Raw genomic sequence first — 25,933 nt, forward strand, 5'->3', positions numbered from 1 at the left:
CGTGAGTAATCTCCAACTTGCGCGCGTTTCAGTTTACGCTCTTCTCAAGGGCTGCCAGCTATAGCATGAAGCATTATAAAACTTGAGGATGACTTTAGACATCTCCAAAATGATCAGCAAGCCAGCTCAGAAAGTTGAAGCTGGTGACAAGAAAACGAAACTTTCCACCACTGCGTCGCTGCCGAAGGCAATTGAAAAGAAGCTAAATAAAGATGTACAGGTCCAACGATTTGAAGATTTATGGAAAACCACAGGCACCCACTTGTTGCTGAACGTACCCAGCAACGACGACAAGAACAGCATAGTTCCAGGCTCCAAAGTGAAAATTGCCGCTTTTGACATGGACGACACCATAATCACCACAAAGTCAGGACGGAAGTTCGGCACTGGTCCATTTGATTGGAAATGGTGCGGGACAGGCAACGTAGTGCCGGAAACATTGGCCAACTACTACAAGCAGGGCTATGTGATTGCCGTTTTCACCAACCAGGGCTCGCTAATAACCACCCCCGGAAGCAAGTCGCTCTCGAATATCAAGACGAAAGTCGGCGGGTGGAGGAAAAACTTGTTGGACGAGTTTGGCGTTGACAAGATATATGTATTTGCATCGCCGCGCAAGCCAGCAAAGGGGCCCTCCTCGAGTGAAGAACAGCATACTTTTACGAGGAAACCCGAGATTGGCATGTGGAAGGCGTTGGAGGATACGCTTTCCCAGCGGGGCGCCACTATAGACTATGACAATAGTTTCTTTGTTGGCGATGCGGCTGGGCGCAAAGGTGATCATCTGGATGTGGATTTGGGCTTTGCCAAGAATGCCGGTGTCAAGTATTTCACACCGGAGGAAGCTTTTCTGTCAAAGTGAGCCTCCGCTGTGAGGAAAACAACAAACCTCTCAAAGATGAAGGAGGAGGCTAAATGCTGAATCCACTTTTATCCAAGTCAAAAAAAAAAAAGACTCAAGAACTTTCTACATACACTTCTTAGAGTTGTTGGAAAATACCTTTTCATTTAGACGTTTGTTTGTTTGTTTTCTCAATATTTACATGAACTAAAAGGAACAAAATGATCAAGGGCTCAGCGTTGACAACTATAGATCTCCAAGCATAATTTCCTCAAACTTTTGATCCATGATATCAAACTTGGACACCAAAGTCTGCGACTTGCCCACAGAGTCAAAGTACCCCTCGACATTCTTTATGCTTCTCACCTGTTCATCATTCTTATGCTTGGGCAACTCGTTCAAAATATCAAAGTGCATAATGAGACACTTTGAAACGTCAGCGACATCGTTTTCAAATTTGATAGCTTCGCTAGTGGTCTGCGGGTAGTTTATAATGATGTAATTAGTGTCGAAAGTTCCTTCTCTGGTGTTCATCAAAAGCCTGATGTGTTCCTTAATGATGGCAGTGACCAACCCTGGAGGATACGGCTTGCGAGCCGCGTCCAAGTCATGCAACAATGCCGAATACCTCGCGCCATCATCTTCCTTCTCCTGCGCAATCAACTTGACGGGGTCAATCACCTTGGTCTGCCTATCGGGATCGATTTGGCTCACCGACTCGGCAACTTTGCTCAACTGCTCATCGTTGTAAATGTACGGAATGACAAAAAAGCGGTACTTGGAAGCCTTATCCGGTCCAATCAACTTGTGCCGTCTTTTGATTCCCGTGCTTTCTTCGTACTCCTTGAACTCGCGCTCCGTCATGTACTGCTTGGGCTTTTTCTTGTCGACTTGGCCCAGCACGAACCAGATTGCCACCCATGAGATCGCGACCATGTACAAGATGTACTTGACGCGTGGTTCCTTTTTGGCTTTTTGCAAGTCGCGGTGCACAATTACATAATTTCTTCGTGGGATGTTATTCAACGAGGGTCTCATTACCGTGGGCCAGTGAGTGTGTGCCATGTTGCGGGCACAGGCCCGGTGACCTAACTGTTGAAGTCTGAGCATTAGAAAGCTGAAGCTTGGAAGCTAATAAGAAAACAGACCAAGCTGATGGATGTGGTTATCGAGTGTATGGTGATGGGAAAATGGAGCGACACCTGCTACTCAGACGAGGAGCGAGGGATCAAACCAAAAAAAAAAAAGTTGAATTTTTTTTCACAACCAAGATACAAGCCAAAAGAGATTGCCCAGCTGACTTCAACCAGCGATACGAACCCCCCCCCCTCCCCTTTATCCTTATATATCGACAAAGAGAGATGAAGCAAGCGTCGTTAGTCACATTATCGCACCTCCTCGCGCACATGAAGAACTGCATCAACATCACACTAGCCAAAACCTCGGTGCCCTACAACAGGACCAACTTGCAAGCACTTCTACAACTATACAACCAAGGGTTCGTCTCGGGGATACAACGAGGCTCAACCTCGGGTCCCGACTTGGTGCCCACGGAAGCTACGCCCGAGAACATCAGCACAAGGAGGTTATGGGTCGATATCAAGTATAGAAATAACGCATCTGTGATATCGGGATTGCTGATGGTTTCCAAGCCGAGTAAAAAAGTCGAGTTGTCGGTTGATGATATCAGGTTGTTGGCTGCTGGCTTGAGAGTGAGAAGAGTTGACCCTATACAGCCTGCTGAGTGTCTTTTCATTGAGAATAATGGCGAGTTGTTTGAAGTTGCCGAGGCTGCGAAAAGAGGTTTGTCTGGTAGAGCCTTGTTTCGTGTCAAGTAAGAGCATCACCCCCCCCAAAGAAATTGAACCATGTACATATGTTTAAACTACTAGACGTTGAATTAAAAGAAGAAAAAAAAATTGATCCGTTGGTAAAAGCTATTCCGATTTTTTTTTTAAAAAAAAACTCTAGAGGACAATCTGGGCTTCTGGTTGGCTCCATTCTCTCATATCCACTTGCCATCCTTTCCAAACCATGAGCTTCTCCCTGAAATCCTCAGTGGAGTTAAATTTACTCAAGTTTTGCTGCGAAATGGAGGCATAGGTGTTTGTCGTGAATACTTGAGCCGCGGGCTTTGGTATCGTGGAGACGGCAGGTGCGGCAGTCAGCAACGCAGCCGCAGGCAAAGATGCAGAAGCAGAAGCAGATGCCTGGTGGGTCTGCGATGCTTTCAATTGCTCGTTTTCATGTTCCAAGTCGCTGATTTTGTCATTGAGCTCCATCTTGGATAGTTTCAACTCCTTGATTTCGTCTTTTAACGTCTGAATAGTGTGTTTTTGCTCATCAATGAGTTTCTGCAATTCGCTTTCATTGGCTTTTTCATCTTTGGGAATCTCATTTACGGCGGCATTGATCACTTCTTCTCTGATCTCCTCGGCTTTCTTGACTTGTGGGTCTACTTCTTGATCTGGGCTAGCTGCTTGATCATCCTTACATTTCTCGGTCGACACCAGATTTGCTTTTGTCTCGTTTCCCCCAGTTGCTACTACTGCTTCTCCTTCTTGTTCTCGCTCTTCTTCATTATCGCCTATTCCACTTGTTTCGGCTTCGTCGTCGTTGGCAGCTTCTGCATCAGGCTCGCCCAGTGGTGGTGTTTCACCTTCGGGTTTGGCCTTTTTCTTATCCTTCTTCTTTTTCTTTTTCAAATCCTCGAATTTCTTGCGTGCTGCTTCGAGTCTTTGTTCTTTGGACAATTCCTCATTGTCTGGCGTCAGTGTTGACTTCGCGGCCTCTGAGTCGGTCATTTGGCGATTGGTGTGGATTGGTGTTTGTTGATGTTGTAAAAATCAGCTAGCCTTCAAGACATATTTTTTTTTGTTTGCGCACTGATACTACCAATGCACACGTCGGGTTCAGATCAGTTCAGTTCAAAGTGGAAATGAATGGTGAATACTTATGAAGTTCATGCACCTCGATTCAGAGAGTTCGGACCGACTTGCAGGACTTCTATCCGTGGTGGCAACCGTTGAGAGAATATCTATGACAACGGTTCGTAAGATTCAAATAGAACGGACCTGCGACCTCATTTGAACAGTAACTACCCTCACGCATAATTGGAGGAGACGAGCACAGGACCAGAGTCGAAAGGAATATCACCTCGACGGTTCATTTTCTCTGTGCTTAGATGATGCCATGGAGTCGCCCGAGAACAGATACTCTATCCATCTTTACAAATATTGCGTTGGCACAAACGCAGTCTGATCCTAGCGAAAAGACGGGTGTTTTGCAGACTAGTAGGCGCTGGATACAACATCAACGCGGCATTCAAGGTGGACTCACGGCGCTCTTGGGGATAGGGGATGTCAAATTAGCTAGTGTTCTCTACAGAGGTTGGAAAGTTTCATCGCAATGTCTCTCCAGTAATTAAAGGATTGTGGGATCCGATTTTCGTCTTCATTGCAGCAAGAGCGGAGAGTCACGTGAGTTGCAAACGAGGGGGCTCTATAAAACTTGAAAAATGCCATTGGTTCAAAGCTGGAAAAACGGACAATTGACTCTTGAACCAAAAAACCTCTGACCCTTGATGAGTGTTTCTCAATCGTAATATCGCCCCACTGTCGACCAAGTCAAATCAAAAAGACGAGAACAAAGTTCACCGCAGTAGCCTCACATGCCCGCAAATAAACGACCAAAAAAGCGCAAATTTTCTTTGATGTTGTGGCGTATTTTATTCCGAGCTGCTGCTCACCGAGTAGGGGACTCGCTAATGCTTTCTTTTTTTTTAATTCTACTTGCAGCGAGGGTTCAATAGCACCCACAGCGATGAGAATGGGGGGGAGAGGGGGTTTAGCATCCATGACGCTTACGTTTGCCGCGTAGTTCGGGCAGATGGACATGAACAATAGACGCCGAGAGCGGAATAATTTTTGATTTTTATTGCGTTGTTTTTTTTTATGGGGGTGGGAGAGATAACGATCGGAAAGTAGATCCCATCAGATGGGATAAAACAGAAGAGGAAAAAAAGAACAGCCTTCTGTCCGCACACTCGGGCTATAAAAAAATGCTGAAAAATGGTGAAATTATGCTATCCAGACTTTACCAGAGACTAACACAACTTCAGTCATAGAGAGGATGAGCTCTGTATCGTCGACAAACACCGTACTTACATTACCATCAAGAAGGCAGCACTCGAGCGAAATTGCACCGGCTGCGAAAACAAACCTCAATTCGATTCCACTTCAAAATCTAGATGGAAAAAAAGGAAGAGGAGGAGGAGGAGGAGGAGGAAATGGTTTTGGTGGTGGTGATGATGAGATAAACATTGCTGTATCGCAGTATGAACCGGGGCCAGAACATGAATATGGAGATGGTTTGGGGCCAGGTTCGGCCCGAGATCAGCCTGGCCAGTATATTCGTCGTCGGCGTACGAGCGGCGCATCCTCCAGACATGCATTTGAACCGACCTCAGCCATGTACAACAGTGAAAACAACCCCGAGAATTTCCCCGATGGCGGCAAAGAGGCAAACCTAGTCTTGCTAGGCTCATTTTTGGGTCTTATTGCCGATTTCGGCATCCCCAACACTTTAGGAGCCATTGAATCTTACGTTTCATCTAACCAGCTTCGAGACATTGCCAAAGCTGATGTCGGTTGGGTGTTTTCGCTTTATTTATGCATCATGTACTTGGGAGGGTTGTTGTTTGGTGAGTTGTTTGACAAGTTTGGCGCGAAAAAACCGTTGATGGTGGGCACGTTGTTGATGTGCACGGGGTTGATTTTGACTGGTGAAAGTACCGAGTTGTATCATTTCATTCTCAGTTTTTCGGTCTTGACTGCCTTGGGTACTTCAATCGCGATGTCTCCCTTGATTGGGTGTTTGAGCCATTGGTATTTGAGGAAACGCGCGTTGGCTTGTTCCGTGGCCACCATTGGCGGGTTGGTTGGAGCTTCTTGCTTTGCCATCATGTTGCAGCGGTTGTATGAAACGATTGGATACAAGAATGCCTTGAGGGTGTTGAGCTGTATTTGCTTTGCGTGTATGGCGTGTCTGATTGTGTTGGTGAAAGAGCGCAAACAAACAAAAGAAGCAACTTCAGGAACGGAGTCAGGGTCAGGGTCACTGGCAGAGGCCAGTGATAAACAGCACAAAGAAACTAGGTTAGCAAAGCTATTGAAATTTCTCAAGGGAGCTCTCGATGTCAAAATCTGGACTGAAAAAAAATTCATTTGCCTAACATTGGCGGTTTTCTTAGCAGAGGTGGTGTCCATGACTACGTTGACGTATCTTGGTTCGTATGCGTTGGCCTTTGGTGTCGACCAAACGTCGTCCTATTTGTTGTTGACCATAATCAACCTCTGTGGCATCCCATCGCGGTTGATGTCGGGGGTCGTGGCTGACAAATACGGCAGATTCAATGTCATGATTGGCACCTCTATTTTGACAACCATTTTTGTGTTTGCATTATGGTATCCAGCCAAACACGTGACCTTGTTGTACCTGTTTGGAGTCTTGTTTGGCATTTCAACCTCGGCTGTTCTAGCGTTGATCCCCGCCTGTGCTGGCCAAATCTGCTCGCTGGAATCGTTTGGCAAGATTTACGGGAATGTCTATTTTTTCCTTGGGTGGTTGACCTTGTTGGGAATGTATTTTGCCTCCTTGGTGATTGGCGATGGGTCCAGGAGAAGCTACAGCAATTTTGTCTTGTTTGAAGGGGCGCTAAGTGTAGCTTCTGTCATTATGTGGTTATTGGCCAGATCCAGTGCCGTAGGCTGGAAGTGGTCAAAATTTTAAACTAGACAGTTTTTTTTTTCTTTTTAATTGAGCCTTGATATAGTGCGGCTAAAAGAAAGGAAAGGCGACTTGTTGGTTCTAGAGGTAAAAACGGAGTTGTAGATGCAAGTTGCACTGCAATGGTTATGGCCAATAGTAACTAAATTAACGATCTCACGACCATTACGGTTGGTAGTCAATTGAGGTGCTAACTCGTGCACGTGACTCTCGATTTTGAAACCAAAAGCCGCGCTGCGGAAATACTAAACTGTAAACTGTAAACTAATTTTGGTGGCAGCAAGTCACGGTCCAAACTTGCTTGCAATTTAGGGAGTGGCACCCTGGTGGTTATGACACATTAAAAGTCGCAATAAATTAGACACTGGCGCTCGTTGTCCCATTTGTTCTACGCTATGAAATGGTTGTATAAAGAGAAACTGCAGTAGAACCAAACTTACTGCTGCAACTACTACTAGAATCGTCGTAATATCGTCCGTCTATGCCGAAGCTCTTTTTTTTTTCTTTTTGCTGCCCTGCTCGCCATTCCAAACAAGGGGATCGTCGTTGGAGAAATGCAATAGAGCCCCGGGAGGCAGCACCGTTAATGGCCAACTCCAAAAGGAGCTCTCTGCCATGTGTGGGTTTAAATCGTTTACGTGCGGCTTTCCTCGGTCCTGCACACAAGCAGCAACTGAAAAAATTGCGTTTTAGATGAAATGCCCTTTCTTTTTACAACCTGCTCTAATAGCCATTTAGTAGTGGGCAGAACCACCAGGGTTGGAATGCCCTCCTCTCGCCCAACCAACCACCACCAACAGTAGACATATACAGCACGGCAACAACTGGCACCGTAACCACTACAATAAGCCCCCCCCCCTTTGTCAACCCTCCCTTACACATACTCCCCTAGCCCATCCCCCTACGCACATTACCACCACCATCATCGCTCGCCTGGACTGAAAAAAAGGGGAAAAAAACGGCTGCTGCGTTACGCATTCCCTCCCCCCTCCAGTCCAACTGTGTCCTGCTCCATTTTAGTCCGGGAAAGAATCTTGTCTTTTTACCTTTTTTTTTAATAAACTCCAGGCTTGCACTGCATTATAAATACAGGCAGGACGGGACCACCTCTTATTTCGTTAGGCACATTTTCCTTTTTTTTTGAACAACGACATAGGACTCAATCTGTCAAAAGGATCAGGGTCAAATTTGGATTTTTTTTTCTTGGATTTAGGCTGTTGTTGCTGCAAACTATATTTCAAGTAAGGAGAAGAATATATACAAGCTCGACCGGAGAGACACGGCTAGAGGAAGACGGCGACGACGACTATGAGTTTGCTGAGCAACAGTATGGCTCAGCTATTTGAGTACTTGAACAAGAGAGACGAGTGTCCCACGACAAACGAATACGACGGCGCCAATTTTGGAGCTAGAGTCTCGTCCATCTTTGTCATTTTGGCAACCTCCGCCATTGGCACGATCTTCCCCTTGCTCAGCTCAAGGTACTCCTTTATCCGATTACCGTGGTGGTGCTTTTTCGGCGCCAAGTACTTTGGTAGCGGGGTCATTGTCGCTACGGCGTTTATCCACTTGTTGGAGCCCGCGTCCGACGCCTTGACCGATGACTGTTTGACGGGGCCCATCACCGAGTACCCGTGGGCGTTTGGAATATGCTTAATGACCTTGTTTTTGTTGTTCTTTTGCGAATTGTTGGCCTACCAGGCCATAGACCGCAAGATCGAAGCCATGGGCCTGGGCCAGGACCAAGACCACGAAGCGGCCGCTGGTGGTGGAGGCCACACCCACTCTCATTTTGGTGATGAAGCATTATACGTGAAAAAGGCCGTTGGTGCAGACAAAAAGGAAATTGCACGCGAAACGGACGAAGAAGAAGAAGAGCACGAACATGAAAAAAGAATCGAGTCGGCTGAATCCCACTCCAACAATATCGCAAACCCGTATCCAAAGCATTTCCAGCATGGCCATGAACATCAAGATCATGAGCTTATAGGAACACCCGTCAATGACCAAAGCAAGGAACAGTATTACGGCCAATTGCTCAATGTGTTTGTCTTGGAGTTTGGGGTCATTTTCCACTCGGTCTTCATCGGGTTGGCGTTGGCAGTTGCGGGTGACGAGTTCAAATCGCTCTACATTGTGTTGGTGTTTCACCAAATGTTTGAAGGTTTGGGTCTAGGCACAAGAATCGCCACTACCGACTGGACTGGCAGAACCTATACCCCTTGGCTATTAGCCGTCGCCTACACTTTGACCACCCCCATAGCCATTGCCATTGGTCTTGGCGTTAGACACTCCTACCCACCTGGATCAAGAAGAGCTTTGATTACCAACGGGGTCTTTGACTCCATCTCGGCCGGAATCTTGGTCTACACGGGTATTGTGGAGTTGATGGCTCATGAGTTCTTGTACAGCGGTGAATTCAAGGGAAGACTGGGATTTAAGAAGATGTTGATTGCTTATTTCATCATGTGTTGGGGTGCTGGATTAATGGCATTATTGGGTAAATGGGCATAAAAAAAAAAAAAAAAAACCAGGACCAATCTTTTAACAACCATGTTTTGCCATATTATTAATTTCAACTTACATGTGCTTGTTTTCAAAAGGGAACCGTGATTTATAGATTTTTGTATTTTAAAGAGTTTCGAGTCTAATTTACTATTTTGGCGAGTTAATCACAATGTATACCGACATTGAGCGTGGTGGAGCTGGTGGTGGTGTTTTTTCTTTTGTCAAACTCGGCTCAAAAACCGAAATCAACGTCTCTAGTGTGTTTCCCGTGTCTGCTGTCAGTCAAGAGCCGTTTGTAACCACCTTGATTGATTGTTTGGTCTGTAATTCGGGGTTACATCTTCACATTCCGTACGGAGCTCCTACGCACGCGCAACGAAAGAGGAATGAAAAAAGAACAGACCACTATTTTGTAAATGAAACTTGCGCCAAATATATTCCCACACATCCAACTTCAAAACATCTCAACCCCCACCCCCTTTTCAATCGTCTACAGAATCCCGCTTTTGCTCCTCCCTGCCACATGATATCCCGCGTTTTCAAATTCAATTCACTCAAACTCATCAACGCCACCGCCGCAGCCGCCACCACCGCTCCGATCCAATCATCTCGATTCTACACGCCCAAATTCGGAGAACCATACCAGGGCCCACCAAAACTCCCCAAGGAAGAGCAAGAAGAGTTTGAAAGATTGCAGAAAATAGCCCAGTCGCAAATCGCAATTGAAGAATACAACGACCAACTCTTAGCTGAAGAACAACAAGAAAAACAACAACAAGAGCAGAGCCAGGGTGGAGCTGATGCCGACCAGAGGGCACCTGTGGTATCGCAGAATCTGGATATCGGCTCATTTGCATATTTGAGAACGATACCTGAGTTCGAAGGCGATGTCAATCCTCAAACCGGCGAACGCGGGGGGCCCAAACAGGACCCGTTGAAACGGAGCGATGAATGGACTTTTAATGGACGGACTATTGATTTCTAGTAACTTGCTTGTACCCTTTTTTCAGGAAACATAATCAAGATCAACTTACTGTGTTTTTTGTGCTTGTATGCGTAGTGGAAGATCTCTGGCTTTTTTTTTTGAGGGGGTTGATCTCATCACTGGTATGGATGTCTCCTGCACACGACTACTGCAAAATCATGAGGTTTGAATTGGCGTTGATGAGCTTACTATGAATAGACTTATACATGTACAGATAGATAGATAGATTTCAACGAGATGGATTTCGATCCGTTATCCTTGTTTACGCCGTCACCGAGTGTTGAGCCGGAAATTGAAACCCACTACTATGACCAAAATCGAGAACCTCAAACTCAACTTGCTGAAAATGACAAACAGGAACGTACGAATGAAAACGAATTAGACGGTGATGATGATGGCCATTTGCAGCCGCTCCATATTCTAGATCTACCGATGCTCCGGCTCAATCCGCCCCACGAGGTGCTCACCACGATATTGAAACTCCTATCACCAGACCAAGTCCTAAACTTCGAGCCCACCTCAAATCAAGCCACAGAAACCAGAAACTTCATCAAAGAAGAAGAGATATTCCAATCGAAAAACATCACCTCGTCCGAACTCACTCCAGCCCTCACATGGCTCAACATCCATTGCCCCCGCTTATCCACATCAAAGTCATTGTCGCAGATCCCGCAACTCGCATCACCACTCAAATTGAACTTTTCCAACGAGTTCAACGCATACCTAACCCGCATCATCTCCAACGACTTATCATGGATCCCCAACATGCACAAGCGAGATGAAGTTCACACGTTATCAAGCTTGCGAATCAGTGAAAACTGCGGGCGCATGGCGCAGCCGGAAATAATCCGCAAGATCCAAATACCACGATTCAACCACGTGATCCATTTGAAGGAGCCCAGCTTGACGAATGATAATTTGGGGTTGAAGACGTGGGGCAGCGCGCTTATGCTCAGCGCGCGCCTAGTTCGCCAACCCCATATACTTCAAGGAAGTGTGCTTGAGTTGGGGTCGGGGACTGGTTTAGTTGGGATATGCTGCGGTTTGATGGGGTATGAAACTACGTTATCGGACCTAGATGCCATTGTGCCAAATTTGGAATGCAATGTGCGTGATAATGGCTTGACGGGGCGCAATGCACGATGTGTCGAGTTGGATTGGAGTCGACCTGAGAGTTCGGTGATATACGGGGAGAAATTTGAGACTTTGATCTTGAGTGATCCCATCTATTCTCGACTGCATCCGTATTGGGTTGTGCTGGTTATTGATTTGTATTTGGGTGATTCCGGGGTGGTGCTTATTGAGATTCCCTTGCGGCCCAGGTTTGAAATTGAGAGGCAGACGTTGTGGGACTTGATGCGGGACAAGTTTGTTGAGGTTGAATGTGAAGTTGAGGATGGGTTTGATGATTTCGGCGAAGCCAAGTTTTGCTTTAAGAAATACACTAGACTTTCAATGATGTAAATTCAACATATAATTTTAAAGTAGCATCATGTATATTTATAAATAAATCAGTTCTATTGTCTATATCGGTTTGCTTGAGTTGCCTTCAGTTTTGCTTTTTTTTATAAATAATCCTTCAACTTTTTCAATTTCTCAACGGCGTCTTCCAAAACTGAGTCGTCTTTACAAACAGCAAAACGGACGCATTTCTCCAACCCATTGCCAACTCTGTTTTGTTCAATCAAAAACTCAGTAGGCGGAATGCTCACAACGCCAATCTCCTTAATCAACCAATACGCCAACTTAAAATCCAACGTGCCTCTGCTCGAGATCGTCTCGGGGAACACGTAATCCTGCGGGATCTTAACTTTGGACAAATTCACCAACAAGAAATACCCGCCTTGAGCCACGGTGTACGGCAACTGCAAATCATCAAACACCTTGGTAAAAAGCTCGTATTTCTTGATATATTCCCGCTTGACATTTCCAAAATAGTCCAATTTGTCAACTTGGCCAAACGCCTGGGCTACGGCCTCTTGCAACGGTGCCGGCGTGGAAAAACAGATTCTCGTATGGGCAGCAGTCACGTACTTGATCAACGGCGCTGGTCCTTGAATGTACCCGATTCTCCAGCCCGTGGCAGCAAACGACTTACCAGCGGACCCCACCGTCAATGTCCTCTCGCGCAACTCAGGCAAGCTTTGCAACGTGGCAGGCCGAGGGAAATCGGGGGTATAGTACAAATTCTCATATACTTCATCGCTCACGAGAATCAAATTATGCTTAATCACCAACTCTCCAATGCGGTGCAACTCTTCCGTAGTGAAGACCTTGCCGATGGGGTTATGCGGAGTATTGATCACGATCATCTTGGTCCTCTCATTAATGCTCTTCTCCAACGTCTCCCAATCAATCTGCCAATCTTGCCCCGTGACATTCTCATTGTCCAATTTCGCAGGGTACTGGATCTCGACATATTTAACCTTGGCGCCCGTCATCTCGATATTGGGGATATACTGATCAAAGAACGGCTCAAAGACAACGACTTCATCGCCACGAGTCAAGAACCCGAAAAAAATCGAGAACATCCCTTCGTTGGCGCCCGTCGTGATTTGCACTTCGTCAACGCTGACCTCCCTCCCATAGCTCTTCGAGTAATGCGCCGCGACAGCACGAAGCAAATTCGGGTTCCCGCGCGCGGGAGCATACTGATTAAACTGCGGCGACTCTAACGCTTGATCAACGGCATCAAGTGCGAATTCAGGTGGCTTGTACGAAAAAAACCCTTGGCCCAAGTTGACTATCTTGCGGTTGGGGTGCTCGAGTTGTGCCGTTGCTGCCGTCTCGTTTATCAAGGTCCAGATGTCCTTTTGGCCTGGCTTGAGGTTGAAGTAAGGGTTATGCAACGATGCGGGGTCCAGTGATGTAGCCATGGTTTGCGTTCTAGTGACGAGTTTTATCAAGTTTGGAGATTGATGGGTGATGCGTCTAAGCATATATATTTGAAAAAAACCGTTGGAGCCGATGTGAATGGTCCAGCTTGTCGTTTATGTGAAAGTAGTTGCGGCAATGGTTTGAACATTGGGGAAAATTGATATTTGTAATTAGATAAGAAGTTGATGAAATTTTGCAAAAATTGTGGCGACCGCTAACCCGCTTATTTTTTTGGGGGTGGGTCACGTGAGAAGACGATGAGTTACTCGATTGGGGAACATTAGCGGAACATATGTTGGAAGGAAAGGAAAGAAAATAAAGGTTGGATCTCGAGCTACGAACGGGGAACCCTTGAGTTTCAGCTAGTTGGAGGGAATTCTTTTGCAACAGGAAGTTGAAGTTTTGAGAAAGCAAGGAGGGAGCTGAGGAGGCAGCTTAGGGGGGGAGTAGTTTTGTAAAGAATAGAGCTGCTTTTGCTTTTTTCCACCTGACACTATCGCGTGTGGTTCGTTGTCGATCCATCTAGCCGCTTATGTAACGGATGCAAAATTTATCAAACGTGGGGGCGGTTCGGTTCTGACTCATTTTGGCAATACCGGCGAAACCCACAGTCTCAAATAGCTCTTGCTCGAGGTAAATGATGTGAGAGTGAGAGAGAGACGGAGGTTAGAGCTCGCCTATTATAGCCGTGGAAAAGAGGCTCCCCCAATTTCTTCCTCCACCAAAACCCAGAGCCCCTTTGGCACAGTAAAAATAGAAATAATTTCTAATTATAGCCTTCAACGAATGCGCCTTTCCCTCCTGAACAAAGAAACGAACGGAAAGGAGCCGGGATACGCTCAAGCTCAACAGACGTATTTCTGTAAGATGTTCGCGATTGATGTAAGTTTACGAAACTTCGTACAAGTGAGAAATTCCACCTCGGCGATATGGATTGCGCTCCACAGCCCCGTTGTTTTAAAAATAAAATTGACTAAACGCAAATTTTGAAAGAATAGGGGTGGAAGAAGAAGAGGAAAAAGTGAGGGGGTTGGCATACGGTATTTCTTGACGTTATCGGGATCTGGACCTCGATCTTAAGCTCAAGCGCAATCGCTCGATACTCGAGATTCTGTGTTCCAAAGATATGCTCTCTATCGTGAAGCCATAGCCCGGTTTATTGACAGTACAGCTGACACAGCTGGCCCCACTGCTCCGTCACTCGTCAAATCAACTCCCAGGCTTTATAAATATCCTGCCTCTAGCGCTCGTGGTAAAGCCATGTACTCGTGAAATCTCTGAATTGGTATTTTTTTTTTTTTTAGATCGCCAAGATAGCTTGGAGTCAAGTCGCCGAAACATGTCCTCATCCAAGAAATCAGAAAATGGCAAACTGGAACCGAAAAAGAAAACCAGTTCGGTGGTTAGCGATTTAGAACCAGAAGTGTTCATCGATGAAACATCGGGAAACTCAAGCGTGTCGAAAGCAGTAGTGGAAAGGTTGAAACTCATGGCAGAAGTCGCCAACGAAAAATTCCTCACCTCATCAGAACCCAACAGAGACAACCTATTAGCCACCATCTCAATACCCAAAACGACAATCTCCCAAGGGTATCGCATGGGATCGAGACTCCCACGAATGAACAACGACGTAAATACCAGATTGAAGTTCCTCTCGTTGCAAGTATGTCCCACCTTCATGACCCCCAAGAGATACCTCAAGATGCAAACTGATGAAGGCTACATCAAGTTCAGCGAGTCGTTCGTGAGTGACGTGGCCGCGCTGGTTACGCGGTTCGTGCGCAACATCAACGACGTCGCTGCCGTATGGACCGAGACCAAGATGTTCGGCAACGAGATCTTGACGTTTATAATGCAAGAAAGCGTCAATTTCATCGTTGGTGCTCCCTTTGTGCGCGAGGCGTTGGAGAGCTTAGCGATGACTTTGTATGCTGAGGATAGGATCATCCTGCAGGTTAAGAAACTCGATGGCATAATTGACAAAAAGAGGTATAAGCTTTTCCGTAAGCATATCAGCACTACGTTGTTGGCCACGTACAACATCTTTATTGACCCTGGGGAGTGTTTTGCTAATGATGTGATTTCGAGGTTTATCACGTTGTGGGTCTATGCGTTGTTGGATATCAACGATTAAAGAGTTTTTTGATTTAGTTTTTTAACTTGCTGAAACGAAGGCAATAACCCGTAGTTTATTGCAAAGAGGATGCTGTATTATCGTTCAATTCGAGTAGATTAGTAAAGATTTCATGGTGTTTTTTTTTTTTATGGGGGGGGGGGGGGGGGGTTGGGGGGGTTTGTTTTTCGCAGCCAACGAGAATAAACGTGGGGCAAAAAATGATTACATTTGCAATGTCATTTCCAGAGTCTATAAATACAGCACACTTTAAAAATTAAATAAACATGTGAACTTGAATTTACCCAAGTAAGATCTTGGACTTGTCCAAGGCAAACTCAAATCCCTCCACCACCAGCCAATCTTGTCCCTGTCCCTGTCCCTGGCCCTGGCCCTGGCCCTGTCCCTGCTGCTGCTGTTGCTTGACAAGAACATCACAGGCGTACCCAGTAACCAACAATCCGGGAGGTCTCGACCCCAAACTTTCCACAGCTTGGCCCACTTTAGCCAACGTGGTCCTAATCACGCGCTGGTCAGGACAACTAGCACGTTCAATAATCGCCACGGGTAGATCCGGCACCCAGCCGCGCTGGTCCACCAACACGGGAATCAATTCAACAATACGATGCAAAGCCATGAGAAACACGGTGGTGCGTGACGGTTCAAACTGAGGCAAATTCGGCACTGCGCCCTTGCGGCCCGTGCCGGTACAGATCAACACTTGGTCGGCAACGTCTCTGTGCGTCATGGGAATCTGCGCTAGCACGGGAGCAGCTAACGCGGATGAGATACCAGGGATCACCGTGGGTTCAAAGCCGTGTTGTTGGAAAAATTTAAATTCTTCTCCTCCGCGGCCGAAAATGTATGGATCGCCTTGTTTTAATCGTATTACTGATTGACCTTGCTTCAAGGCTTCAAGGGCTAAGGAAAGGAGTTCTTCTTGAGCTTTTTCGGCGTTTCCGGGGAATTTGCGAGCTATGAATAATTTTGGTCCGTGGGTTTTGGGGATTAGATCGAGTACTTGCTGCGGCACGAGTTTGTCGGCGAGGATTAGATCGGCTTGGTTTATGGCTTGTAGTGCTCCTAAAGTGAGCAACGACACTGATCCTGGTCCGCTTCCCACCAACGCAATCTGGCCTTTCCTTTTGGTCAATGATGATGAAGAAACTGAAAATGGCGATTGCGATTGTTCCGATTGGTCTTCCTTATAGGCAACTTTCAAATCTTCAATTGACAAGTCTGCCAATTTCAGCAATGGATAATACTCGACTATCTGCGATAGCCATCTATTTCGTCTCAATTTCATCTCTTCCTGAGTTTGGTCAAACTCGTAAACTAGGTTATTGAGTTTATGATTTGTGACTGAATCGTCATCATGTTCACCCATTTCCATCTCGTCCAAACTTAATTGATCTTGAATTTGGATTTGACTTCTCAACTGGCCAACTTTATCGCATATCTTGTCGATGTTCGCGGGCAAGTGGCTAACGATTTCTCGCTTCAACCTGGAAGCTAATTTGCAACCCTTGCCGTTGGTGGTGACTCCCATTTGGAAATCCCCCAGCGTGTGAGTTGAAAGCAATGTGAATGTGCACAAGTCGGGACTATCTGTGGTATTGATAGGGGTACGCAACTTGCGGCATTGCTCATAAATTTGTTTTTTGATGGCTAGTTGAGATTGTCGGAGTGTCACGTATACTCGATCAACCACATGATCAACTTCGTGCCTGCCTAAACTAGTGAGATATTGGTGAATTTGTGTATTTGATATGGCTTCTTCTTCTTCGTCAGGGTGGTGGACGAGTTTGAGCTTGCCTTCCTCCACAAGAGATTGGATCGAGGGTGATAATTTTGTGCTTTGAGGTAGCACTAGTATGGGATATGCCTGAGCTTGGATGATGGAGGTGATTCGTAGATTGGTGACATTTGAGTATCCTATGAGTAGATGTACTTCATCTTTTGAGTTGAGCGACGCTAGCAAATGGGCCATGATGGGAGGCAGAGAGGTGTCCTTGGTCGTAGTTGCTATATCAGCGGGATCATACACTTGAAAGGACTGTATTTTTCATTATATAAATTTTTTGTTGCAAAAAGAATGTGTCATTTGACTGCTGGGATGGGATATCACATCTCGAGTGAAAAAGTGTGAGATTACGCAATTGCTGCAGCTGTTTCTGTGTATGGTATTCTCGAGAGCATTTTGTAATGTCACGTGACATGTGTCACATGACTCGTTTGCAGTGCGATTGCAACTTATTTCACGTTGTCGTTCAAGTTTGTCCCCAGCTCGATTCACTCCAGAGTTTCAGAGAGGTATCAATAGGCATAGACTAGGTGTAAAAGATTTTAAATTTTATTCCACTCTTGCAAGAAGTTACCCTGTTGAACATATATTTGCAAAGGCGCTCTTTGAACCTTGCAAAACAGTGTACAGCACGTGATGCGTTTGCTCGGTTGAGTAAAAAGAGACTTGCTTTAGACCCTTTTTGAAATCCAAAGATATTGTGCTCCTTGAACATCAAGAGGCACGCAATCTGTGATGATGATGATGATGGTTGCGAATTCGTTTTCACGCCTGTGGTTTTTCTTTAAAAAAATAGAATCGACAAACGTAAAAATTGGCGGGTATCTCATGAAGAATTGATTCAACAATTGCTCTTGTATGTCCATTTCCAATCAGGGCAAATAATTACCGGGATTTGGTTCAGACTCTCAAGGAAATAAACCCTGGAAAGAGTGGTGATAATTACTTGCGTAGGTGTATAAATCCGGGGTTGTAGATGCGGTCACGTGATTTGGGAATGAGGGTTCTCGCTGCAATTTTCTTTGAGATGGGCATCCCTTTTTGAATAAATCTGGTGAGAGTCGGACCATAAACACTCTAAGGTACAACAACCTCTAGATTCTATTTTTTTTTTTGGTTCATTCCAATCACCTCAACTAGTATAAAGATCAACCATTGATTTGATAAATAAAATGGCCAAGAGGACATTGGGAATGGGAAATGCCGCCAAGGCCAAGAAACAAAAGACTTTAGAATCAAAACAGGACTCCGTCGATTTAGAAGCGCCCTCGCAACCAACACCGCCAAAGGATTCGAATCAGTTAACGGTTGAGCTTCCCGAGGAAGTCGACGCGGATGACGAGATATCGCAGTTGAAAGGGCTATACAAGACATATATAGACTCGGAGCGCGATAGTGACTTGATCTTGAATGGAATCATCCATGAGTGCGACCGCCTTTTGCGTAATAGTCAAGCCGATTCAAAAGAACCACTAGCGGCTATTTTTTACAAGATATACGCTATTGCGTTGAGTGAATCGGCAAATTTCCATACTGACGCTCCTAAAAAAGTCAGCGAGTTTTTTGACGCGGCAATTGAACGAATTGAAGATGGATTGGAGAAATTTCCTCGCGATATCGACTTGTTATTTACCAAATCTAAGATCTTAGTTAATCGAATTGCATTGGAGAAAATCTCCCAGTTGACTTTAGAGAGTCGAATTGAAGATGAAGGGGTGAGTCAAGTTAAGCGTGACTTGGATGAGGCGCTTCAAATATATGAAGACGCGGAACTTCGAGCTCAAGAGTTGGGTGAGTTTGCAGCTTTTAATAGTGAGGAATATTGGGACATTTTGGAGGCTGTTGATGATTTGTTGGATATTGTTGATAATTTCGGTAAGGATGACGAGCAACGACTTGAAGATGATGATGACGACGACGAAGAAGAAGCTGAGGCGGAAGAGGCGGAAAAGGCAGTTGAAGAAGAATTGAATGTTGAGGATGCGGAAAAGGCCGCCGCTGAAGAAGAAGAAGGAGAGGACGAGGAAGATGAGGATGTCGAACTAGCTGAGTCTCATCCCTTGTACGCAATCAAAAACACAGATGAATACAATCAATGGTGGAGAGATCACACAACAAGATACCTTGCCAATTTGCTCAAAACTGCATCACCATCACCCTCACTACGTCGGCAATTGAATGCTCGCTTAGGACAATCTTTTCTTCAAGAAGCTGAAATCCCATCTAGTGTCTACACCACGCTCAAATTCGATGAAGATTACCAAGGTATTGAAGAACTCGAAGGTCTTAATGTTGATGAAGCCAAGGATATCGCTCAGGATTTGATATCGAAAGCCTTGCAGCATTTAAAAGAAGCCGAAGATAAAGATGAACCTGAAAGTTGGGTAGCTATAGCTGAGGCCATGATATCATTGGGCAATTTGCACGATGTAGATAGCAAAGAACAAGAGCTGTTGTATGAAGAAGCTGAGAAATTGTTGAATAAAGCAAACAATGCTACAAATGGGAAATATCAGGACGCTTTGGAGAACTTGATAGGGTAAAGCACTTAAAATCAAAAGAAGAAGAGGGCAAAAAAAAAAATTTCACATTAAAACGTAGGTTATATAGTAGTAAGTTATGTAAAATTTGATGTGAAGTACGCGCAAGTAAATAAAGCATGTTTGGTGGTAATGGTTTTGTTGGTGGTGGTGGTGATGGTGGTAGTGGGTTGGCGGAACTAAATATCATTTCATCTTGGTTGGTGGTGAGTATCGAAAAAATAGTAGTGATTTTAAACTCTGCTGGTCATGGTTCTTTCACTTTGCAATTTCAAAGCGTTAGATTCATGAGCACGGTCTTTACAAAACTGCAAGCCAACACACATGTGGTCCTCCAACAACCTATGCTTAGCACAGAACTTCCCCTGGCAGTGGGAACAATGGCCCACCATTCTTAGAGGTGCCGACACACAGCTTTTGAAGCTGCATCTGTTTTTCTTCTTGGGCTTCTTGATTGTGGTGGGGGTGGCAGTGCCAGAGGGGGAGGTCAAATCTGTCGATGAGCACTGGGGCGAGATTGGAGGCGTGTCGGTGCTATTGGACATCAAGATGACACTAAGTGGGTCCTTTTCGGGAGTCATGCCAAACGACAGCAACAGCTTTGAGTGCGGTTGTAACTTTTCGCCATTATAGATCAACTTGAAGTCCTTGGCTACGGGTTGCTGGGTCGTGCTGTTGACCTTGATGCTGGTTTTCAAGTCTTCAACGGTGGAGTTGTCTGGTATAGTAACGGTGAAGGAGGACTCTGTTGATAATCTGACAGTGACCTTCATCTTTTGGAAATATAAATGGGGTGTGGGGGGGGTGGGTTTTTTTTTTGTATAACTTCTGATTTAGCTGCTCGGAATGGTGGAAAGAGGAGGTCTTCTGCTTATTTTGAACCCGATCCTTGACGTGTACCTGTAGTTTCTGGAGAGTGAGTAGTTGCGGATGGGGCAGTTCAGTAGTGTCTATCCATCAAACTGCTTGAGTATATGTATATATATATATATATACAGATGAAAGATGAATCGAAAAACCTGACGTCTCTTGGCCACTGAAACAAAGCGAAGATAAGAGACAGAAATCACTCTTTGCAAAGAGAGAGAAAAAGTAGGCCGGAGTTGGTGGCAATTTATTACGTAACTACACCCAAGAGTCACACACACACTCTCTCTCTCGCCAACAAACAAACAACCCAGTGTGCCCTGGTTGCCGCTACTGCCCTCCGCCGGCGGCCCATAATCCAGTGCCCACTCATAGTGTGTGGCATCCGGGTAGTTGGGCGTATAACCACTACTGCCACTACTACCGTCATCACTAGAGCCGTCACCACTACTAGCCGGCTAAGCCATGAGAGTTTTGAGTTTAAAGTCAAGCAATGTCGTTTTCTTTCTCGCTTTAATGAGCCATTTTTGGCCTCCTTTCCACCTACCGACTTACTTAGCGGCTCACGTGACCCACGCAGTTACTGGCCCTGTTACGGTGGCGTGTGATATCCAAAGATTCTGCGTTTCTTTTTTTCTGTTCTCCTTTTGGATCTGCGGCTCTCGGCCATGTCGTGCAATTGTGGTGCAAGCGACAATAAAACGCGACATTAGAACAGCGCCTCTTATGCCGCTTGTCTGGTTAGCTTGTCTGGTTGACTTCTTCGTTGATACTATCAAGGTTCACACACACACTTTGCATCAAAATTCACAAAAAAGGGGAGGGGACAAGGAAGATAGCCATGAGTCTACAGTCGCCGTTGTTGTCGTACAAGAAACCACGCAAGGATCGCACGCCTTCACTACCATCCACGCCCAGAATGAGCACTGCCAACTCGCCTAGTGCCCTGGTATCGTCGTCAACCGCCAACTTGGTGGAAGGAGGAGAACAGTCGGGTAAATTGCTGCCAAAAGCTGCAGCAACTAGCAGCAAGCGGGTCTCAAGTCGACGAAAAGCTCTCCAGGAGTATTACCACTTGCAACAGCTGAAACAAAAAGAGGGGAAAGACGAAGGAAAAGCTCAAGAACAAGGAAATGAACACGGACACGAACATGGACAGACAAGTGAGAGTCATGGCGCAGCGGGCCTGACCCAGAGTGAGACCAAAGGTGAAGCAAACCACCTCCGCAATTCGTCATCACTTAAAAGTGAAGAGGATGTGGAAAAATTCATTGAATCGGCGTCAATGAATGAAATTCTACAACTACGCAATTCCTTACTGGCTAAATTAAATGCTTCTAATCAGCGTAGAAAGGAAATCATGTATGATAATTATCATGAATTGATCAAATTGAGCAAGACATTGGGCAAATTCAGTCAGTCGCAAATCTCCGTTCCAGTTGACCCTGCCGTGGAGGGTTTGAATGGGTTGAGGATTTTCAAACCTGATGCCGTCAAGCCATCCTCGACGGTTGACTTTAATTCATATTTGGATAAATGTATTGAGGAGTTGAAGCAATTCAACGAGTTGCTGGTTAAGAAGATGACTGGGGACTTTGACTCTGTTTTGGAACGAATCTCAAGTTGAAACAAGAAGCAAGAAACAAGAAACTAGAAACTAGAAACAAAACACAAACTTGATCTGGATAACTCACGGTCGACTTCTTTCTTTTCTTTGCATTTTCCGTTTCACATTTCTACAAACGATCCAGTGTGCTCAAATATATCTCACAATTTCAAATTCCAAAATATCTCTATAAAACATATCATTCCATAATTACCGTAAACAACAACCAATAAGTCAATAAACAAAAAAAAGAAAACCAACCTAACCAAAAAAGCAAAGAAAAAGTCGTAAATAATTCATTATCCAAACAAAAAATAAAAGCAAAAGTAACACCACATTCATCCTTGCATCGTGTCATACCATAACATCCAATTGAGGAACGACATATTCCTTCTTTTTCAACTCGCCATTCTTGAATCTAGCTTCAAGCGAGTGAGCCTCGGCGTCTCTCTTGGCATTAGCTTCAACCGACGATTTGGTCTGAGTGCCCGATAACAAGGCCCTCTTGGCCTTGAGGTCGGTGTTGGCTGGGACGATAGTAGCTTGAATCACAGCTGCAACGGTGAAAATTGCCAAAAATTTCATCTTGTATGGTTCTGGTTCTATTTTTCTAGTGTATTGTATCGAATTCGCACTATATCGAAATAAAAGCGCGAGATTGTGAGGTTTTTATATTTGCGGGTCAAAGTGTGCTATAGTAGCTATCGTGGTATTGCAGAAACGACTAGTTATGCTAGAGGGTATGCTGGAGGGTAAGCTGGTGGTAAGAAGCGTTGGCAAAGTGAATGTCTTAAATAAGGATTTCCCTGTCCCTATATTCAACCCTGAAACGCCAGGGGGGGGCGCTGTGGAACAAGAAGAGAGAGAAAGTGCGTGAAAACCGAGTCTAGCCCGCATCCCTTTGATGCAAGCGCTGCTAACGGCCACGCCGAGCAGAGAGGTACGCTCTATCTCTCTATCTCTCCCTTTAGGGAATTTTCCTGTTTTGCAGAGACAAAAGGAGCATGGCAATACATCTCAAGAGGGTATATCGTGAAAAGACGCGAATCGACTTATATCTCATGATGTCAGATTGTATATGTATATGCGAGCAATGTCAACTCTACTTTTCTTTCTTTTTATCTTCAGCCTCTTGTTTCGCTGAAATAGGCAATTTGACAAGTTACCCGAAAACGACCTGGTGCTCTTATCGAACTGCTGTTTTTGGCTGGTGGTGTGTTGGCAAGTTGCAAAACTAAGCCCATTTCGTGATACAGCTGAAGAAAGGCAACGCTGGTTCAAGCAAGGGCCCAGCAAGGGCCCCCCCTCCCCCCTTATGAAGAAAGAAGAAGGAGTAGGAGAAGAAAAAATAAAACAAAAAAAACATCGTCAAAGTTCATGCTATATAATGGTAAGTTATACTCGTCAAAGATTAAGAAAAAAAAAAAACAGAAAGATCGTCATGCTTCACCATGTACATTTTCATACTCCTCCTGCATTTCTTTCCTTCGTCTCATCTTGGGTCCGTCTTGGGAAGTAACCGGGCCAGATTTACCATCAACTTGTTCGACTTCACCACTAGCCTCCGTTTGTTTTCTCTGTTGTTCCTCCTCCTCTTCTTCTTCTTCTTTGGCCATTTCATCTTCACTCTTTGTCAAATTCACGTCATTGGCCTGTTCCAAATCTGCCGAGGCGAAAATCGGAATATCGGCTAGATTCTGTATATTGAAATCAAGCGAGCTTGCACTCGTGCTTCTCTGCAAATCAAGTAATCTTTGCTGTTGTGGAGACTTGGCAGCGGCAGCCATTTCCTTCTCATAAAAATCGTCTTCTTCACCTTCGTTATATTGACGGTAGAACTGGTCATAATCCTCAAATATCCCCGGTCCATAGTGATCACAAAACGAGTGCACGCGAGCTTTCAACTCGCGTCGCGTCTTTTTCAACTCCTCAATTTGAAGATGATCACTGCTGATACTAATCATTGAAATGAACAACGGCTTGAGCGACTTGTAATAATCTACTCCAATCTCGCCCATCCTCAAAGAAGCATAAGTCGTCAATACGGCCCACAAGTAGAAAACAACAAACATTATCCAAATGGGAGGCTGCCACGTGCCAAGAATTTGCGTCTTGACAATGACAACTACTCCAATCACAGACCAAAAAATGTATAGCATGGGAGCCAATCCCAAGGCAACGAGGATTTTCCAAGTGCTCAACACATCCTTGGCCTTAATCTTGACTGTTGACGCAGCCAATGCTTCGCGAGCCTTCTTTTTGGAGATCTTGGATGAGATGATAAAGATGGGACTAAACATAACAATCCCCGGAGTACTCAACCCCATAAATAGGCAAAACTTGAAAAACCGGCTAAGAAAAGTCACCACCGTGTGGAGTCGGTCCGAGGTCACCAACGATTCAACTTGATGATCACGAAGATCCAAGCTTCTCAATTTCTTGTTATATTCCAAAACCGCCTCCTTCAACTCCTTCACATCCGGCTTGTCCTTGTGATTCTCATAACCCTTGATGAGTCGTCTGTTCATCTCAATCACCATGGGTAAGGGGATGTTCTGCCTGTTGCCCGAGGTATAGAGCCGTCTAGCTGCTTGCAAAACCATCAAAGTCTCATAGTCATTGCAGGTCATAGTGACTTCTCTCAACCCAAAACTCACAATTCGAAGCAAATGGTCAACGGCGTCTCGACTGCCATCCTTGTATCGGTGAGCCATTTTTTCATCGACAACTATGGGCTTGCCAAACTCGATAACTACCCGCGATCTAAACTTGTGCGGGTGGAAATAATTCAACCCCACAGGTACAATCGCCACTGGAGTAACTGCTTCAGGCACAGGTTCGCCATTTGCTATTTCCTCGTCGCGCTCCTTCATCTGTTGAGCCACAGCTCCAAGAGCCATGATGGCCACACCGGGTTTCAAAGGCAACAAATCGGGACGATCGTGCGAGCCGCCTTCGGGGAAAATCCCCAACACTTTGCCGTCGTTTAAATGATCAAACACGTTTTGAAACACGACATGGTTATCGATATGAGGAGCGATTTTAAAACGTGTTCCGTGCTGCAACTTGTCTTGAATCCGTGCTTGGATTTCTTGCCTCGGTGAAGAAAATGGTTTCTTTAAGATAATTTTTTCATCGTTGACAATTTCTAAAATTTGACAATTACCCAATGAATTGGGCAATCCAATCAACCCCTTGGCTTCGCACTCCGATGTGAATTTAGTGCCTTTTCCTCTGATGACTCTTTCGTCTCCCAGTTCATCACCAAATATGATACCAGTACCTTTCTTCAACAAGTCCTGGGCTCTTCGAACAGGTATAGCACTGCACAATTTCGCACCATGACCAATAAAAAACCGATCATACGATTTCTGAGCTATCAAAAACGCAATTCTTCGATTCAGATGCTGCTTGACCTTGGTCATTACTACTAACCCATCGACAAACTGGTTATGATGCGGCGCAACGACAAATATCACGGGTCCACGTCGTGGGATATTGAAGCTTCCTCGAGTCTGGACATCACGGAAAAAGGTATGGATGATCAAATCGAAAAACCCAAGAATAAGATCATAGGCCAAGATGCGAAACACAAGAACAACGTAATATCGTATTGGCTTATCGTGATATTTCGATTTCCTATAATCGTGCTTTGTCGTCGTTGATGACTCGTCCGAGATGAATCTGCTGGAGGAGGTTGTGGGTGACAATCCCCGATTGTTGGTGTGGTTGCTCATGGCGCTCCTCTTGGTCTACTTGAGAGGAGGGTGGGTGGGCGGCGACGGCGAGTTAGATTTTATTGATCTGGTAATAGTGGCTTTTCCCAGAAATGCAAATGTATCTGGCTAGAATCTATGAATCAGTTGACTTGCTGTATTTTTTGCCAATCGAGCCAATTATCTCGAGACAATCACATTGTTGTCTTGACATATTTTTAACGTTGTGAGTTGAAATTGGTATGGTTAATTTTTTTATGAACTGGGTGGGGGGGGGGACAGCAACCTT

The 25,933-nt window shown here is 45.2% G+C and overlaps 16 protein-coding genes across 16 annotated transcripts; 9 read left to right on the forward strand and 7 right to left on the reverse strand. All coding sequences in view use genetic code 12, as the record gives it.

The window, feature by feature from the left end:
* Positions 1-88: 88 nt before the first annotated feature.
* Positions 89-862, forward strand: LODBEIA_P03720 (uncharacterized protein; the record flags this gene model as incomplete). Its single annotated transcript, XM_066973861.1, has 1 exon — positions 89-862. One exon carries the CDS (start codon positions 89-91, stop codon positions 860-862), a length of 774 nt encoding a protein of 257 aa, XP_066827310.1.
* A 225-nt stretch (positions 863-1,087) lies between these two features.
* LODBEIA_P03730 (uncharacterized protein) lies at positions 1,088-1,951 on the reverse strand (the record flags this gene model as incomplete). Its single annotated transcript, XM_066973872.1, has 1 exon — positions 1,088-1,951. The coding sequence occupies one exon, from the start codon at positions 1,949-1,951 to the stop codon at positions 1,088-1,090; it is 864 nt and encodes a 287-aa protein (XP_066827311.1).
* Positions 1,952-2,202: 251 nt separating this feature from the next.
* LODBEIA_P03740 (uncharacterized protein) lies at positions 2,203-2,679 on the forward strand (the record flags this gene model as incomplete). The annotated part of the gene is made up of 1 exon (XM_066973883.1): positions 2,203-2,679. One exon carries the CDS (start codon positions 2,203-2,205, stop codon positions 2,677-2,679), a length of 477 nt encoding a protein of 158 aa, XP_066827312.1.
* A 129-nt stretch (positions 2,680-2,808) lies between these two features.
* On the reverse strand, positions 2,809-3,645 carry LODBEIA_P03750 (uncharacterized protein; the record flags this gene model as incomplete). The annotated part of the gene is made up of 1 exon (XM_066973894.1): positions 2,809-3,645. The coding sequence occupies one exon, from the start codon at positions 3,643-3,645 to the stop codon at positions 2,809-2,811; it is 837 nt and encodes a 278-aa protein (XP_066827313.1).
* Positions 3,646-5,311: 1,666 nt separating this feature from the next.
* Positions 5,312-6,631, forward strand: LODBEIA_P03760 (uncharacterized protein; the record flags this gene model as incomplete). The annotated part of the gene is made up of 1 exon (XM_066973905.1): positions 5,312-6,631. The coding sequence occupies one exon, from the start codon at positions 5,312-5,314 to the stop codon at positions 6,629-6,631; it is 1,320 nt and encodes a 439-aa protein (XP_066827314.1).
* A 1,326-nt stretch (positions 6,632-7,957) lies between these two features.
* LODBEIA_P03770 (uncharacterized protein) lies at positions 7,958-9,142 on the forward strand (the record flags this gene model as incomplete). Its single annotated transcript, XM_066973916.1, has 1 exon — positions 7,958-9,142. The coding sequence occupies one exon, from the start codon at positions 7,958-7,960 to the stop codon at positions 9,140-9,142; it is 1,185 nt and encodes a 394-aa protein (XP_066827315.1).
* Positions 9,143-9,659: 517 nt separating this feature from the next.
* LODBEIA_P03780 (uncharacterized protein) lies at positions 9,660-10,121 on the forward strand (the record flags this gene model as incomplete). The annotated part of the gene is made up of 1 exon (XM_066973927.1): positions 9,660-10,121. The coding sequence occupies one exon, from the start codon at positions 9,660-9,662 to the stop codon at positions 10,119-10,121; it is 462 nt and encodes a 153-aa protein (XP_066827316.1).
* A 237-nt stretch (positions 10,122-10,358) lies between these two features.
* On the forward strand, positions 10,359-11,585 carry LODBEIA_P03790 (uncharacterized protein; the record flags this gene model as incomplete). The annotated part of the gene is made up of 1 exon (XM_066973938.1): positions 10,359-11,585. One exon carries the CDS (start codon positions 10,359-10,361, stop codon positions 11,583-11,585), a length of 1,227 nt encoding a protein of 408 aa, XP_066827317.1.
* Positions 11,586-11,686: 101 nt separating this feature from the next.
* On the reverse strand, positions 11,687-12,997 carry LODBEIA_P03800 (uncharacterized protein; the record flags this gene model as incomplete). The annotated part of the gene is made up of 1 exon (XM_066973950.1): positions 11,687-12,997. The coding sequence occupies one exon, from the start codon at positions 12,995-12,997 to the stop codon at positions 11,687-11,689; it is 1,311 nt and encodes a 436-aa protein (XP_066827318.1).
* Positions 12,998-14,337: 1,340 nt separating this feature from the next.
* Positions 14,338-15,132, forward strand: LODBEIA_P03810 (uncharacterized protein; the record flags this gene model as incomplete). The annotated part of the gene is made up of 1 exon (XM_066973961.1): positions 14,338-15,132. The coding sequence occupies one exon, from the start codon at positions 14,338-14,340 to the stop codon at positions 15,130-15,132; it is 795 nt and encodes a 264-aa protein (XP_066827319.1).
* Positions 15,133-15,412: 280 nt separating this feature from the next.
* LODBEIA_P03820 (uncharacterized protein) lies at positions 15,413-17,101 on the reverse strand (the record flags this gene model as incomplete). The annotated part of the gene is made up of 1 exon (XM_066973972.1): positions 15,413-17,101. One exon carries the CDS (start codon positions 17,099-17,101, stop codon positions 15,413-15,415), a length of 1,689 nt encoding a protein of 562 aa, XP_066827320.1.
* Positions 17,102-18,087: 986 nt separating this feature from the next.
* LODBEIA_P03830 (uncharacterized protein) lies at positions 18,088-19,458 on the forward strand (the record flags this gene model as incomplete). Its single annotated transcript, XM_066973983.1, has 1 exon — positions 18,088-19,458. One exon carries the CDS (start codon positions 18,088-18,090, stop codon positions 19,456-19,458), a length of 1,371 nt encoding a protein of 456 aa, XP_066827321.1.
* Positions 19,459-19,688: 230 nt separating this feature from the next.
* LODBEIA_P03840 (uncharacterized protein) lies at positions 19,689-20,228 on the reverse strand (the record flags this gene model as incomplete). Its single annotated transcript, XM_066973994.1, has 1 exon — positions 19,689-20,228. One exon carries the CDS (start codon positions 20,226-20,228, stop codon positions 19,689-19,691), a length of 540 nt encoding a protein of 179 aa, XP_066827322.1.
* Positions 20,229-21,163: 935 nt separating this feature from the next.
* On the forward strand, positions 21,164-21,949 carry LODBEIA_P03850 (uncharacterized protein; the record flags this gene model as incomplete). The annotated part of the gene is made up of 1 exon (XM_066974005.1): positions 21,164-21,949. One exon carries the CDS (start codon positions 21,164-21,166, stop codon positions 21,947-21,949), a length of 786 nt encoding a protein of 261 aa, XP_066827323.1.
* A 333-nt stretch (positions 21,950-22,282) lies between these two features.
* Positions 22,283-22,513, reverse strand: LODBEIA_P03860 (uncharacterized protein; the record flags this gene model as incomplete). Its single annotated transcript, XM_066974016.1, has 1 exon — positions 22,283-22,513. The coding sequence occupies one exon, from the start codon at positions 22,511-22,513 to the stop codon at positions 22,283-22,285; it is 231 nt and encodes a 76-aa protein (XP_066827324.1).
* An 854-nt stretch (positions 22,514-23,367) lies between these two features.
* LODBEIA_P03870 (uncharacterized protein) lies at positions 23,368-25,665 on the reverse strand (the record flags this gene model as incomplete). Its single annotated transcript, XM_066974027.1, has 1 exon — positions 23,368-25,665. One exon carries the CDS (start codon positions 25,663-25,665, stop codon positions 23,368-23,370), a length of 2,298 nt encoding a protein of 765 aa, XP_066827325.1.
* Between the last annotated feature and the right edge of the window lie 268 nt (positions 25,666-25,933).

This window comes from Lodderomyces beijingensis, assembly GCF_963989305.1.
Source record: "Lodderomyces beijingensis strain CBS 14171 genome assembly, chromosome: 1".
In the NCBI taxonomy this organism is placed as follows: domain Eukaryota; kingdom Fungi; phylum Ascomycota; class Pichiomycetes; order Serinales; family Debaryomycetaceae; genus Lodderomyces; species Lodderomyces beijingensis.